This window comes from Coffea eugenioides, chromosome 2, assembly GCF_003713205.1.
Source record: "Coffea eugenioides isolate CCC68of chromosome 2, Ceug_1.0, whole genome shotgun sequence".
NCBI classification, from domain to species: Eukaryota; Viridiplantae; Streptophyta; class Magnoliopsida; order Gentianales; family Rubiaceae; genus Coffea; species Coffea eugenioides.
Window position 1 is genome coordinate 74,411,024 of NC_040036.1, and position 16,745 is coordinate 74,427,768.

The 16,745-nt window shown below is 35.8% G+C and overlaps 1 protein-coding gene across 2 annotated transcripts; it reads left to right on the plus strand.

The window, feature by feature from the left end:
* The first annotated feature begins 484 nt into the window (after positions 1 to 484).
* Positions 485 to 10,172, plus strand: LOC113760438 (topless-related protein 3-like). Of its 2 annotated transcripts, XM_027303009.1 has the most exons (25): positions 485 to 868; positions 1,564 to 1,743; positions 1,845 to 1,958; positions 2,882 to 3,040; positions 3,256 to 3,433; positions 3,747 to 3,876; positions 4,087 to 4,202; positions 4,325 to 4,460; positions 4,572 to 4,681; positions 5,156 to 5,225; positions 5,302 to 5,375; positions 5,454 to 5,549; positions 5,629 to 5,721; positions 6,060 to 6,187; positions 6,366 to 6,600; positions 6,778 to 6,945; positions 7,122 to 7,205; positions 7,668 to 7,820; positions 7,902 to 8,012; positions 8,121 to 8,300; positions 8,403 to 8,531; positions 8,620 to 8,715; positions 9,161 to 9,343; positions 9,424 to 9,599; positions 9,720 to 10,172. In XM_027303009.1, exons 1-25 carry the CDS (start codon positions 789 to 791, stop codon positions 9,937 to 9,939), a joined length of 3,399 nt encoding a protein of 1,132 aa, XP_027158810.1. In that variant the 5' UTR covers positions 485 to 788; the 3' UTR covers positions 9,940 to 10,172. The 2 variants fall into 2 exon arrangements, with proteins under 2 accessions (XP_027158810.1, XP_027158811.1); XM_027303010.1 differs by lacking the exon at positions 7,122 to 7,205.
* The last annotated feature ends 6,573 nt before the right edge of the window (positions 10,173 to 16,745 follow it).

Below are 16,745 nucleotides of genomic sequence, written 5' to 3' on the forward strand. Positions count from 1 at the left end.
GTGAATTAAATGCTCCCCGAAAGCGACAGTTCCCCGCCACATCTCATCAATATCTCCTCAACCGAAAACTCGGGAAGAAAAAACGAGGCAAAAGAACAATTACTTACTACGACTGCTATAGTAGTACCACCACCACCACTAAACCCTGACGACTTGGACGTAACTCAACCTGAATATTCAACTCCATTTGAATCCCCACTTTCAAATCCGCTCCACCTTTTTCCCCCACTTCACGCAACGATAAGTGCATTGCCCGAAATGATAAGTCCGCTTGCTTATTGAATAAGCTATGTGGATCATCTTGATAAGCAGTTATTCTTATCAGAGATAGGTCAGTGGAAAAAGATAGACTCCTGCCAAACGCATCGAAGATAGCGAGACCAAGTCCGTCCCCCACCACCATCACCTCACCTCCCTTTTTTTCCTTCCTTCCTTTCTATAAATCTCTCGACTTTCTCTCTCTAGCCAACCCAAAAACCTCTCTTCTTAGCTCTCCTTTCTCTTTCTCTTCCTCTCTCTAACTTTCTCTCACTACTTTTGCCTTTAGCTTCTTCTCTCTGTTGTGTGAGAGGCTGGATACTTGTTCGAGCGGCAGCTGCTTTTGTGGTGGTGATTTTTTTTTTTCGGGAACCCTAGAGAATCGACGTCGGTGGTGCGTCGGGTCGGCTTGTTCGGGTTCGGGCTGGAGCTCGGGCTTTCTAGGGCTTCGATCTGATTGCGAGTGGTTGGGGATTTGGATTTGGTGAATCGGTGGTGGAGGTTTGAGGGGTTTTTGGGGTGAAGCAAAAATGTCGTCGTTGAGTAGAGAATTGGTTTTCCTCATACTTCAATTTCTAGAAGAGGAAAAGTTTAAGGAATCTGTTCACAAGTAAACTCTTTTGCTTCTTTTTTCCGTTCCCTTTCTTTTAATTTTTAATTTTTATATTGTTTTGTTGCTTATATTTGTTGAATTTTTAATTTTTTTGTTTACATTTCTGTTTTGATGTTAACTTAATTTTGAGACTGTTTAGTTGAGATTGGATAAATTTTGAGCGATTAGTTATTGTTAATTTTGGAAATTCGGAAATGATGAAAAGATTGCTAATTTTAATAATTAGTTTTTGACTTGGGGTTTGAGGTTTTAGTTCAGCTGTAAACAATTTTTAAAAATTACTGCTCTGCATGGATGTGAAATGAATGTTTTTTGAAATTTTTTTGATTTTAGTAATTGGGTTTATGCATGTGGATTTTGATGCGGATAAAGAAATGGAAATGTTGTACTGAAAGCTTCTTTTGTCTTTTTTGGCATTTTGGGAAAGTGGTAAACAGTTTGGATATTTAGTCAAGTTATGAACTTTTTGTAGGGTTGTTGTTACTGGAGAGAATGTTGGTTGGTTTTGTCCATGAGAATTAAAAATAAAAAAAAAGAAACTTGGAGAAGTAATTAAATTTGAGTTGTGTTATGTGAAAAGAATTTTAAGTACAGAAGTGAATGGTTTACGACTGATGAATAATATACTTATTGGTTTGAATAAAAAATGAATGCTTAGCCAATGATGAATAATGTACATAATGGTTTTGTAGGCTTGAGCAAGAATCAGGGTTTTTCTTTAACATGAAGTATTTTGAGGAAAAAGTACATGCTGGTGAATGGGAAGAAGTTGAAAAGTACTTGTCTGGATTCACCAAGGTCGATGATAATAGATACTCCATGAAGATATTTTTCGAAATAAGGAAGCAGAAGTATCTTGAAGCCCTTGATCGGTATGTCGAGATTCATACTACATTTTTACCTTGGCTAGGTTTTTTCCTGGATTGAATTTGATCTTTTATTGTTCTTTTGGTAATATTGACTTCTTTTGCAGGCAAGACAAGGCAAAGGCAGTTGAGATACTGGTCAATGATTTGAAAGTCTTCTCAACATTCAATGAGGATTTGTACAAAGAGATTACTCAGCTGTTAACTCTCAATAATTTCAGGTAGTGTGCTTTTCTTACGTGTTATAGGATATTTATTGCTGCTGAAAAGACATGGCCCCTCTACTGTTTTTGATAGATACTGGCAGGAAATCTTTGAATTGGCATTAAGTTTTTGATCTCTATTTTTTTTTTTAAAGATTGAAGACAGTTCTAAATGCTTACAATAGCTTGATCTTATTGTCTACATCATGTGGCCCACATGGACAGGTTGTGTGTGCATGTGTGTCTTGCTTGTTTGACGAAGGACCTAAAGGCTCAGTCACTGAGGAGAATGTTGTGCCTTGAATTTTTTGGAGGCCAAGTTGTTAAGAGTTATTTCTATAATTTATTTTAGTTCAAGAAATAAAAAGCGTTTAACTAAAACGGGTTCTGATGCACAGCTGGAAAACATTTCTTAGTTCTCAACAGCAAATAATGACTAGAAGGGTGAACATGCAAAGGATGGGTCTTTATGTTTTGCTGAAGATTTTATAGATTTGTTTAATTAGTTACAGCTATAGCTGTATCATATTTTCTGTTCAGAAATTTGATAATATGTATTATGTATGTTTCAACTTTATTAAAGATAGATCGGTCTTTAATGAACTTTAAAACTGGAAAATGATGGTTGGTTGCTGCACAGTTAATGGTGCATTATTTTGCATGCAGTTTAGCAGGCACGGTTTCTCCCGTTGCTCTTTGTTTGTTTGTTAATCTGTATGCACTACCTAGGTTAAGTTACTTATTTTGAATTGAAAATTCTGGAGTTTTTCTGTGGAAGCAATATCTTCTTTTGTTAGATATCACTTATATTTTTGTAAATTTGAAATTTTGGTGCCTGCTTTTCTTATAGTTCATGACTTTCTTTCTAAATGCAGTATGCTTGTTACTTACTTTGTAGCTGATCAAAATATGTTTGTTCTAATTGTTTTTGTTGATTGCAGGGAAAATGAACAGTTATCCAAGTATGGTGACACCAAGACCGCCCGAAGTATAATGTTGATAGAGCTGAAAAAGTTAATTGAAGCTAATCCACTTTTTCGAGAAAAGCTTGTTTTTCCAACCTTAAAAGCATCTAGATTGCGGACCTTAATAAATCAAAGGTTTGATGGCCTTGAACTACCGGCTTTAGTGGCCATTTTTTTATCATCATATGAATTAACTGTGTTCTAAATCATGAATGATTGCTGCTTTTGCCATGAACTCCATTGAGAGAGTGATGGCGAAAATGGCTGCTGACAATGCTAAAAAATTTAAAGATACTCGTGCTGTTCATACGTTTAGTGAGAGATGTGTTTTGATGACGTGGCCATTGCAGTTTAAACTGGCAGCACCAGCTCTGCAAGAATCCGAGGCCAAACCCGGATATTAAGACCTTGTTCACAGACCATACCTGCACACCTCCAAATGGGGCTCTTGCTCCAACTCCAGTGAATATGCCTCCTGCTGCTGCAGTGGCAAAACCTGCTGCTTATACGTCACTTGGAACACATGGGGTAAATGTTCTCATGCTAATTCTGATTTATCCTTTTGTTCAGCATGGTGGCCCGTATCCACCTTCTCCTCCATAACAAAAGATAGTTCCCTGAAAAAAAGGGGACGTAAAAATAAGAAAAGCTTCTAAAAAGCCTTTTTTCTTAACGAGAAAAGCACAAATCCTGGATGTTCAGGTCAACCTAGTTTTCATACGAGGATGAAATCCATATTCCTTGTGGATAAAAAGGCATATATCCTGACGTCAACTTGAACCTTGCTTCCATATGAGGATGCTTATTAATATATATTTTGCTTTCATTCTACTTCTTGTAGCCCTTTCCAACAACTGCTGCAGCTGCCAACGCAAATGCTTTAGCAGGTTGGATGGCAAATGCTGCTGCATCTTCATCTGTTCAGGCAGCTGTTGTGACTGCATCATCCTTACCAGTTCCACCAAATCAAGGTGAGCAGTTAAACTATTTCTGATGTTGTCTGTCTAGCTCTTTTTCAACCTTCAATGGTAACTGTTACACCAGGAACCTGTCTTTGAATATGAGCCCAATGAAAAAACTCATGGAAATTCTTGATTTTTTCTTTTACTAGACCTGACGAGAAATCTGAGTCTTTTGCTAAAATGCTTTGGTCATGTTGAATTGGCTTCGCCTTTGAACAGTGTCAATCTTGAAGCGTCCAATTACTCCTCCGGCAACATTGGGAATGGTTGATTACCAGAATGCTGAGCATGAGCAGCTAATGAAACGTTTACGTCCAGCACAGTCAGTTGAGGAGGTGATGCAGAGGATTTTTTTTTCGTTTTTCGTTTTCATTTTTATTTTTACCATCTTCGGTTGTCTAGCTGATAAGTTGTTGTATTAAATGTCTTCTAGTTAAGAGTATATTCTTGTTTTCAGGTCACCTATCCTACAGTTCGTCAACAGCCATCTTGGTCCCTGGATGACCTACCAAGAAATGTAGCTTTTACCATGCATCAAGGATCTACCATCACAACCATGGATTTTCATCCTTCTCACCATACATTGCTTCTCGGTAATGATGGTTTATAGAAGCTTTTTAGTGCTATCTTTATGCTCTATGGACCTAAAATTTCGTTGCATACTTACATTTGTGGTCTGTGATCTGAATGGCCTTTCTCAATAGTGGGCTCTAATAATGGTGACATTACACTTTGGGAGGTTGGGATGCGAGAAAAGCTGGTTACAAAGCCATTTAAGATTTGGGAGATTCAAGCTTGTACATTGCCGTTTCAGGTCATATCTCATCTGTGGCTTTTAATATTCATGTAGTTGTATTCATCCATATGTAGTTAAGCATGTAGAAGTTGTGATTTGTGTGAGTGGCACTTATGTACGTGTGTATATACATTTATGGGACATTTATTGCAGTATGTTATACATGTATATGCATATTTTGCTTTATGTATGCGTAGTACTCGTATCATTAACATTTTCTTGTAGCATGATTTGAAAGCAGAAATTGACAAAGATGGATTGAGTTGTAATTTTGAAAATTGAAACTAAACAATGATAGCACTTAGGAGGATAAAAAGCTCTGTTTTGTATTTGTTGGTTTTTCACCCACGAGGCAGCTGTAGTGGTAAAGGGTTCTATGATCCATTGTGTAATTACGAGTCCTCTATTGACTAGTATTAATATGTTTCCGCACTATTATCCAAAATTGAAAAGTGTCCTTATTGGTTCTCACCTTAAAAGAGTCTGGAACAGGCTTCTGTTGCAAAAGAGGGACCCTTTTCTGTAAGCCGGGTTACATGGAGTCCAGATGGCACTTTTATTGGTATGTGGCTTCACAAATTAACTGGTCTGGAAGGTGCATGTGAACAGTTATAATTATTGCTTATTTCATGCTGCAGGAGCTGCATTCAGTAAGCATTTAGTCCATTTGTATGCCTATGCTGGACCAAATGATCTGCGCCAGCATCTGGAGGTATGTTACAATTTGCTGGACTGTGACAAGGTAAATTTTGCAACCTTTTTTTTTATTTGCATATTCTTGTGCTTGCAGATTGATGCCCATACTGGAGGAGTAAATGATTTGGCCTTTGCCCATCCAAACAAACAGTTGTGTGTTGTAACCTGTGGAGATGACAAGTTGATCAAGGTAGTTTTAAAAAAGAAACAACGAATTAATTTAGTTGAATTTATTATCTATTAGGTAGCTAAAGGAAAATCTGAAACAGGTTTGGGACTTAACAGGACGGAAGTTATTCAATTTTGAAGGGCATGAAGCCCCTGTATACTCTATATGTCCTCATCAAAAGGAGAATATTCAGGTATGACAAAGAAAAGCAGAAGCAACTGTTTATCAAGAGAATCAATAATTTATAGTGTGTCACAAGACACTCTGTTGCAAAAGATGTTGGAATATGTTGATATTGTATTCAGGCATTATATCGTTTTATCAGTCCAATCTAGCATCTACGTGGAAAATTTGGAATTGTATATTTGATGGCAAAACAAATTTGAAGTTCTCACCCGTGTTTAACTGTTCTTTAAGTGATTAGCTACTTTGACCGTGATTGTGAGGTGAATCATATTATTGTTAACCTGCCTGACACCAACTGCTTATTGAGAGAATCACCTGTGTTTTTTTTTTTTTTTTTTTTTTCAGTTTATCTTCTCAACTGCTATCGATGGGAAAATTAAGGCTTGGTTGTATGACAATATGGGATCCAGAGTTGACTATGATGCTCCTGGGCATTGGTGTACCACAATGCTTTACAGTGCTGATGGAAGCAGGTAAGATTAGCGATATATCTTTGTTCTGAGGATCCACGTGCTTTTCCATTTCCCCAATATCAACAGTTTGTAAAATCTCTTGTTGCCATTGAGGTTTGGCTACAGTAAAGACCTCGCTTTCTCTCTACTTAATACATGTATATTTGGCTAATGGTGTTTTTGATTCATTTCCATTTAGATTGTTCTCTTGTGGAACTGGTAAAGAAGGAGATTCTTTTCTTGTTGAATGGAATGAAAGTGAAGGGGCCATAAAAAGGACGTACACTGGGTTCAGAAAGAAGTCAAATTTGGTTGTACAGTTTGATACAACTCAAAATCACTTTTTGGCTGTGGGTGAAGATAGCCAGATCAAGTTTTGGGATATGGACAACAATAACATTCTTACCAGTACAGATGCAGAGGGTGGTCTTTCGGTTAGTGTTACAGTAATTTGTATTTCCCGGTTGTTAGCTTTGTAACAGAATCAAACTTGAAAGAGAGAGATCAAAGGAAGAGGAAAAAATGAAGCCAAAAAAAAAGAAGAAAATATCATACAATGTATAAACAAACCAAGAGTCAAGTTGACCAACTTTTTACTTCTGTTGCTACAGAGTCTTCCTCGATTGAGATTCAACAAAGAAGGGAATCTCCTTGCTGTTACTACTGCAGACAATGGAATCAAGATACTTGCAAATGCTGCAGGTATGAGGTCCTTAAGAGCTGCTGAAAACCCTGGTTTTGAAGCACTGAGGTCACCTATTGAAGCAGCTGCAATTAAGGTTCTCTCTCTCTCGCCACTTTAAGCCCAAACCACCCCCCTCCCCCCCCAAAAAAAAAACTGCGAGGCCGTAAGTTGTCCTGATCATATTTTTATTTACCTTGTATAATGAACTCAAATCCTTCTGTTCTTTTATTCACCATGTATAATCAACTGAGATCTCTGTCTGCTGAGCAGGCTTCTGGCTCTTCTGTAGCAAATGTTCCTCCTGTTAATTGCAAAGTTGAAAGAAGCTCTCCTGTTAGGCCATCTCCAATACTTGTACGTTGAATTTTTTCTTCTTTTAAAAAATGTGTTCCAGAATTAGTGGTAACAATGTTAGTTGTAGGAGTAACTTTGGGTACGTGTTGGCTAACTTGCCATTTTCTTTCCCAAGTGTAGATTAATGTTACCAACGTTAGTTGTAGGATTGACTTTAGGTAATTTGTTGACTAGCTTACTGAATTATTCCCTGGCAGGAGGTACGATTGATGTTGCAATCATGTGTTGTTGTTGATTTTCTATGAAGAATTTTCACTTGTCTGAGTCGTACTATATGGTGTAGGAGTTAAATGCTTTGGTGTTGTTTACTGTCTTCTCATGTAACACTGCTTACTGGAGTATGGTCAATATAGTGGGCCCAGATGCGTGCTTCAATCTCAATATTTTGAATTTTTTTTTTAGGGAAGTGTTTCTTTTGTCTGTTTGGGTATCTTGTTTATTTATTTATTTTTAAATCTTCAGAATGGAGTTGACTCAATGTCTAGAAGCATGGAGAAACCAAGAACGCTAGATGATGTTAATGATAAAATGAAACCTTGGCAGTTGGCTGAAATTGTAGATCCTGTTCAATGCCGAATGGTTACGATGCCAGAGAGCACAGATGCGGGTAACAAGGTGGGTGGACTAATTAACTGTCATTTACGTTGCATGTGTTGCTTGTGAAGAATGTGCTTTTATTGACATATTCATATATAGGTTGCTCGGCTTCTTTATACAAACTCTGGTGTTGGCCTTTTGGCACTGGGATCAAATGGTGTTCAGAAGCTGTGGAAGTGGGTGCGAAATGAGCAAAATCCTTCTGGAAAGGTAATGGGAATGATTCCCTATATTGTTGTGGAGTTTATCTCTTCTTCCTTCATTTTTTCCTAACAAATATATTATGAACAAGTTTCTGAAGTAAATGTGGGTCTAAAGGCCACTGCCAATCTTGTTCCACAACATTGGCAACCAAACAGTGGTCTTCTTATGACTAATGATGTCTCAGGTGTCAACCTTGAGGAAGCAGTTCCGTGCATAGCTCTCTCAAAGAATGATTCTTATGTAATGTCAGCTGCTGGTGGAAAGGTTTCATTGTTCAATATGATGACTTTTAAGGTATGTCTTCATATAAGTATGTTCACGATTTGTCTGATCAAAATTTTCAAAGATACATTAGCAGTTATAATGTAATTGTCTTCAATGTGGTTTCCTATGAAGGTGATGACGACATTTATGGCGCCACCACCGGCTTCAACTTTCTTGGCATTCCATCCTCAAGATAATAACATTATAGCCATTGGTATGGAGGATTCCACCATCCACATCTACAATGTTAGGGTAGATGAGGTATTGATTCCATCACTTTATATGATCTCAGATTACTGTTGACACTTGTATAATCGGCAGTGATGTCAATCAAATGACACTGTATTAGGTGAAATCAAAGCTGAAAAGTCACCAGAAGCGCATAACTGGTTTAGCATTTTCCACCACCCTGAATATATTAGTTTCTTCTGGTGCTGATGCTCAGGTAAAAAGCAATTCCTGTTTTTTATGGCTAAGAGCAAGTGAAGAGATTTTCTTCTCCATTTTCATTTTTTTTTTGGGGGGGGGGGGGGGGTGTTCTAGATATACTAGAAAACAAAAGGTTTTTTTTTTTTTAAAAAAAAAAAAAGGAAAAATCATGTTTGTTAAAGGGACCTTTTCATTTACAAGATGTCTAAGGTTGCTTTGTTTCTTCTGCTGTAGGTCATATATTAAAATGTGTTTTTCATCGTCTTTCTTAGAGATGAAATTTGATCCCCATGATCCATTGTTGGTTATTTTAACTAATTATTATTGGTAATCCTAAAAGCATGCTAGCCCTGTCAGTTGTTTTCATTTTTCTGTTCCTCTGTACTCGCTGGAACTTGTCTTCCTGTTATGGTGTGCTAAGATGGCTGTTGATCTTTAAACTGTCATATACAAACCTGCAGCTTTGTGTTTGGAGTATTGATACATGGGACAAGCGGAAATCAGTCCCCATCCAACTCCCTGCTGGGAAAGCACCTACAGGTGACACTCGAGTTCAGTTCCATTCTGATCAAATCCGCTTGCTGGTATCACATGAGACACAGCTAGCATTGTATGATGCTGCTAAGATTGATCGCATTCGTCAGGTATGACGTGTTCTAAATCTTTGGGGTCAAGGTTGCTTGTAAGATGACTTAAAGTTTTGCATGGATAATGTTTTCTGCAGTGGGTTCCCCAAGATGTCCTTTCTGCTCCCATCTCATATGCTGCATACTCCTGCAACAGTCAACTAGTTTATGCTTCGTTCTGTGATGGGAATATTGGGGTCTTTGATGCTGATACCCTAAGGCTAAGATGTCGGGTTGCTCCATCGGCGTATTTATCCCAGGCAGTATTAAATGGGTAAGAACAGGATGTTTGCATCCCAATGTTTCCTGATGGTTTATTAAGCGGCAAAAAAAAAAAAACTTTTTATTTTTGGGTGTATGTTTGGTTGATAGTACTTTCTTTGGTCTCTGACAGAAGTCAAGCTGTGTATCCACTTGTCATTGCGGCACATCCTCAAGACCCGAACCAATTTGCAATTGGGTTGACAGATGGGTCTGTCAAAGTGATAGAGCCCCAGGAATCAGAAGGAAAGTGGGGAGTAACTCCTCCAGTGGACAACGGGATATTAAATGGTAGGGCGGCATCGTCATCCACCACCAGTAACCATGGAGGGCCTGATTCAGTCCAGAGATAAAAGTCAATTGTATTTTTTTCGGTCTTCTGATTCTGTAATCCTATCAGGTGTAGATTTTTTAGGATTTTGTATTTTGTCCCTTGTCAAAGGTTTAGATTGGAGATTAAATTAGAGAGATTTGTAATTGCACGCTATTTGTTGATTTATGTGTATTTTGTTTAATGCTCCTATTGATGCTAGAAATTGTATAAATCATATTGGTGGTTGAAATTTTAGTGCTTTTCATTGCCTGATTTGGCTGATGATGATGGCCGGATTCCAAAATTGGAGTTTGACCTAGCATCACACACTGAAACTCCTAACCTATTCAATGTACGAATCTCTGTTGCGATTAATGAGAAAACAAAGTCACTTCAAATGTTGTCTCCTCCCTCGTACCTGTCGAAGATACAATAAATTTGTGAACGCATGGCTCGAGCAGTGAAGTAAAATGAAAGTTACTCGTAATCTTGTATGGATGGGGCAAAATTTTGGGTACGTCTAGTGGTGTGAAACAAAACTGGACTACTAGTTGTACCATGTGCTATTGTACGGTACCAATCAAAAGTTAGGCGCGTCTGATGCATATTAATTTAATAAAGAGAAGTTGTTGCTTAATCTAACTTAACAAATCAGAAGTAATTTCACATATACAACTAGTGTCTAAGGTTATAATAGCAATCTGTGCTTGATGCTTTATTTTAATGCTTGAATCGAGTTGAGCTCTATAAAAAAAAAAAAAACTAGTTCAAATTTTAGTTTCTGTAATATCCTATAAAATTTTCTGTTAAGAGGATGAGACCTATCATGGAGTCCATTGTTTTGCTAACTCAAAACATTGGTAGGAGGGGGGCTGATGACGTTTGTTTTAACCAAAAGACGGGGAGATGTGGCTTTTGTGCCGTTAAGCTGGATCTGGAGAAAGCAGCGTACAATAAGTTGGAATGGAGTTTTATAAGAGAGGCGTTAAACCATTTTGATTTCCCTCCTCCACCGACTTCTATAATTTTGAAATGCATCTCCTCAACCAAACTTGCCATTCTAATTAATGGTGCACCTACCAAGTGGATTAGAGGGATCCGTCAGGGAGATCCCATCTCTTCCAATATTTTTTAAATTTATATGGAGTATCTTGTCCTCAGTATTGAACAATTTGTAAACAGTAAAGTTTGGAACCTTTTAAAAATAGGGAGGGGTGGCCCATTAATATTCCATTGTATATTTGCGGATGGCATTATTTTGTTCTCAAGTTGTAAACAAGTTTTAATCTCTTGCTGTTAAGGAAGTTCTAGACAATTTTTGCCTCAGGTCAAGGCTTACAGTTAATCTTGAGAAATCAAAAATTTTCTTCTCAAAAAATATTCCATAGCCTGATCAGGATAACAAGAACCTTTTGGGTATTATCAGTACCTTAGATCTTGGTTTGTACTTGAGAATCTTTGACTGTCAGCAAAAGGTAGCCAGGCATAAATACCATTTCATTCTTGACTAAATCAGAAGCACACTTGTTGGATGGAAAGCAAATTTGTTGTCTTTTGCAGGAAGAAAGGCAACCATTCAGCAAAACTCATTTGCTATTGCCTGCTTTTATGCCTAAAACATACCTCTCCCTAAAACCAGTGTTGTTAGACCCAGACCGGATCCATCAGTTCGATCGATCCGATCGTGAACTGACCTTCTTTCTAAATTAGTTTGTACTATATAACTACTTTGGTCAAAAATTTATCAAAATCATCAAAAATCAACTAAATCGGTGACTCGATTTGACTGGTTGACCCGGTTCTCTAACTTTTCTTTCTACTTTTCTCTAAACATAATTTGAGTTATCTAAATTGTAATACTTTCATTTATTAATGGGAATAAGAAAAGTCATCCATTTATTGTAAATATCAACTCACTTTTCTAAATCAAGATGTTTTCATCCTCATGATCTCATTAATTTAGCATCAGTGATTCAAACTTGCATTAATTTGTTTTAATTTAGTTTTTCAAGTAATTTTGGAGAATGGGCATATTTTAATCATGAATTTATATTTTTATATATAATTATTAGGTGTATACTTTATTGCAAGTCTAATATTTTTAAAACATTTTTCATGATTGGCCAAATATAATCAACAACTTAGTTTCAATATTTTTGGAACTTATAAAAATATAAAATAATTATAACATCATGCTGATGTCAGCAGATTTTTTAGAACAGTACGACCTATCCGACCAGTTGACCTTTGACTTAGTAGTTTAGCCGAGTTGCTATCTGATTTGAGTTTAACAACATTGCCTAAAACCATTTGTGAAAGTATTGATACGCTTTAAGAGATTTTCTTTGGAGGTCATCTTTGGATAATAAGAAGGTCCATTTGGTAAATTGGGAGACCATTAAAACTCCCAAAGTTCTTGGTGGTCTTGGTATTAGAAAGACTGCTAATGTGAATGATGCAGCAATGGCTGGGTGTGCAAAATCAAAAAATTTTGATTTATCGACCGAATTCAAATTGAATTCGAAAATTTTGAAATTGGTAATTCAGAATTTGATACTAAAATCGGAATTTTCGATTTCAAATTATGTGAATTTGGTTCGAATTCGGTAATGGAGTTTTTGAAATCGGAATTTTCGATTTCAATTTCGTTTTATAATATATATATTAATATTTATTTGTTTATATATAATAATATTTTTATTTCAATTTCATTTTATAATATGTATATTCATATATATTAATATATATATAATAATATTTTTTATAATATATGCAATATAAAATTTATATTATATAACAATACATCTAATAAAAAAGAAAAAAAGGTTTCCGAATTCCGAATTCTGAATTCAAATCGAAATCGGAATTAGTGAATTCGAAATCGAAATCGGTCGGTAATTCCTATACCAAAATTCCGAAAAATTTCAAATTACAAAATTTGAATTCGATGCACACCCCTAATGGTTGGGTTGTGCTGGAGAATTATGCAAGAGAAAGATCAACCTTGGGCTAAGATTCTGAATCATAGACACGTGAATTCCTTAGACACTAGGCATAATAGAAGATTGATCCTTAACCATACTAAAGGATTTGTGAATCAGAAGACTCTTATGATTGGAGTAAACCTTAATAATAGAGGAGTGGGATGGGCCACCAATGATGGTAAACATGCTAGGATTTGGTTGGAAGATTGGATTTTTCTTGGTCATCTAAGGAGTCTAGTTTCTGGTCCACTTCAATTTGGAGAGGATTCCCTCACTGTTTCCTCTCTTTTTGGTGATAGGGGTTCATGAAATTTTGATTGTATTTCCTTTGAACTTCTTGATTATATCATAAATATCATTAAAGTTATTCCTAAAAGTCAGATGTCAGATGTTCAAGACTCAAATCTCTTGGAAAGCTAACTTTAAGAGTTAGTACTCTTTAAAATCCAGTGTTCATCTATTTGAGAATGAAAAATCCAAAGATGTGATTAACGAAGATTTTTCATGGGTTTGAAAAGTGTTAGCAAACAGTTGAGTGTATCATTTCTTGTGGGTTGCTTGCCAGGATAAAATTCTCACTAAAGCTAACCTCTTTAAGAGGAAAATTGTCGAGGAGGAAGTCTGCCATTTCTGTAACCATGAATTGGAGAATACCTTGCACCTTTTGTGGGGGGTGCTCTTGGTCAAAATTTTTTTGGCAAGAGCTAAATCTGCCAATCTCACTCCAATCGAAGACCAGAGAGAGTGTCTGCTCTTGGTTGAAAAGAGCATGCTTAAATATGGGCATCTCCTCCTTCTTTAGAATTCCTTAGGGTACTTTAGTTGCCTTTTCCTGTTGGACGCTTTGGAATCATAAAAATAGGAGTTTGTTTGATAACCAATACTATAATAACCATTCATTCTCTAATGTAATTGCTAGTGCAATTCCTTCACCTGGGACCTAGAACCGAAGGGATAAAAGTTAAAGAGTAAATTTTGGTGGGATGGACTCCTCCCCCTCCATGAGTTTGCAAACTAAGGGTCCGTTTGTTTCGGATGAAAATATTTTCCAGGTAAATATTTTCCTAATTTCCCGTGTTTGATTGCACAAAAGTTACTGAAAACATTTTCCTATGCAAAATATTTTCACTCATCTTATGGAAAACAACTTCCCTTCCAAACTTACTGAAGTTGTTTTCCGAAATGCATGCATCCCGCCTGTAGTATGTTCCAAATTTACTGAAAACATCTTGTAGTATGTTCTTTTTTGTTTTGTGTAAATAGGAGGACTCGAACCCAAGATTTCTTCCTTACACTCCCTCCCCCGTACCACCCAACCCTCCCCCTAGTATATTCAAAATAAAAAAAGAACCTCATCCTGCTCATCCTATGCTAGTAATTAATTATGTATAATAGGGACATTCTTTTCTAGAGAAACTTTCAGCAGTGAGAATGCAAGATATATGTCACAATAAGCATTGCATGTGATTGATATTTGACACTAAATGGCCAGCAATTTGTTTATTGCTTAAGGAGATATTTTTTATTCATATATACATTTCTCCAAGATTTTTTAAAGTTAAACAATGAGATAAATTTTCTTATTTTGCATGGGAAGAAGTATGTAGTTATAATGTGTAGAAAGTAAAGATAGAGATAAAAAGTGAAAATATTTCAAAAGTTAAACAAACACCAGAAAAATGAAGTAAGAAAATATTTTCAATAAGCTAACCAAACACCTGAAAATGATGAAAGGGAAATGATTTTCATGAAAAATTACTTCCACAACCAAACAGGCCCTAAATGCAAATGGATCAACTATTGGTAGTCCAGGTCCAGCTAGGGCAGGTGGTATCATTCGCAACTATGATGAAGAATGGGTTGGAGGCTTCTACAGGAATGTTGGCAGAGCTTCCAACACTGCCAACATTGTGGCTGAGCTTCGGGCACTAAGAGATGGTCTCAATTTGGCAAAGGACCTTTATATCACAAATCTCCAAGTTGAATTGGATGCAAAAATTATAGTGGCTTTAGTAAACAGTAAAAATGATCTAACACAGCTTTTTGCATCATTGTTTATGATTGCAGGACCATCACGAGGACCTTCCGCTCAATTACTATTAAGCATATTTTCAGAGAAGCGAATCAGTGTGCGGACTTTTTGGCTAAAAAGAGAGTTGAAACTGCTAATGACTTTTGTGTTTTGACTAGTAAACCCGTAGAACTTTCCTATCTAATGGATCTAGATTGTTGAGGCTTTTTTCTTCCAAGAATTGTATCTTTAACTAGTTAGTAATATTATATCCCTTTCATACCCCCCCTAAAAAAAAGAACACATAGCTTGTATAAAAATAAGATTAAAACTCAAATAGCAGCAGCTAAGACGAATATGAATATTCAAATTTTGAACTCATTCGAAAATTAAATCAAACTCAAAGAGATAGGCGTTGGGCTTGAATAATATACAAGCCAAAATTGAATAAATTAAAAAAAGATCCAGATTAATCTTATATACATTGATGTTATATAGGAATAGTCAAAGCTATACCCAATTGAAAAAGAATGTTATCCAATGCATTTCAAGTAAGACTCACACTTAGGTAGACCCGGTTTTTAAAGATCCAATGTCCTAAATTATGCCATACCACTTGGTGAGATGGTATAGTATAATTCGGGCCATTGGGTCTTTGAAAATTGGGTCCGCCAAGTTTAATGCTTCAAGTAATTGTAGTAAAACTTGGCTTGCCTTGGCTTTTCGGGTGATACCAACATATATAAGTAATTGTCATTCTGTAAGATCATAATGAAAACGCAACTTTTGTTTTTCTTTTAGACGAATATGATGTTGAGATTATATATATATATATATATATATATATATTAGCAGCCATGGATGCGTGCACATATTTCAAATTCAATTTGGGATTAGGGGATGTGCATTTATGTGAGCTAGTGTATTTGGATAAATTATTATTCGAAATATTATTTAGATTAATTATTGTAGTACTTCTTTGTGATGTAATATATGTGAAATAAAAAAAATTAAAAATATAAAAGAATTGTGATGGGAACATATGTTTATGATGCAAGTAGAATAATATTTTAAAAAACCTGCTATCCAAACTAAGGTTGTTCAAATTGACTCGAAAAACCAAAAAATCGAGGAAATCAACTTGTCTCGATCCAGAAAATCTTAGGTAACCAATCCACTTATGAGAGAGGTGGATTATGGTTCGGGTTTTATAGGGTCAGGTTGTGGTTCACATTTTTTTTCTTTTGGGTAAGCCACGGGTGCTTGACCCACTTGATATATAAAGGTAAACTTATAAATTTATTCATTAAAACTAAAATTAATGGAGGAAAACCTAACCATCTTTCATCAAATTTTCATGTTCGAAATGAGGTACTTTATTATTTCAACGGTGTAAGGTTGTTAACTTGTTGAATCTATTAAATTATATAAATTTTTATTTTTTGTTGTAATAAACAAATTTTATTTTAAAAACTTGTTTGCTATGTAAATATGCGAGGATTGATGGTTATGTTATGTGATCATTATTAATGAATGATGAATCAATAATGATTTTTTTACACTTCTAATTAGTTTTTAATTATTTATTATTAAAATGTAATCTTTCTAACTTAAATATTGGTTTGAGTTCATGCAGGTATCCAGAAACAACTATGACCATGGGGTGGTTATTATATGATTTTTTATCGAGTTGTTAGATTTGGATACCCGATCATAAGCAACTCTAGTCCAAAACTATTATTGTATACAAGTTTAATCCAATGTTTGATAAAATTGAAATTTGAAAATTGGGACGTAAAATATGAAATCTGAATCCGTTAAATTACTGAATTGTTAAATACTAAATTTGAT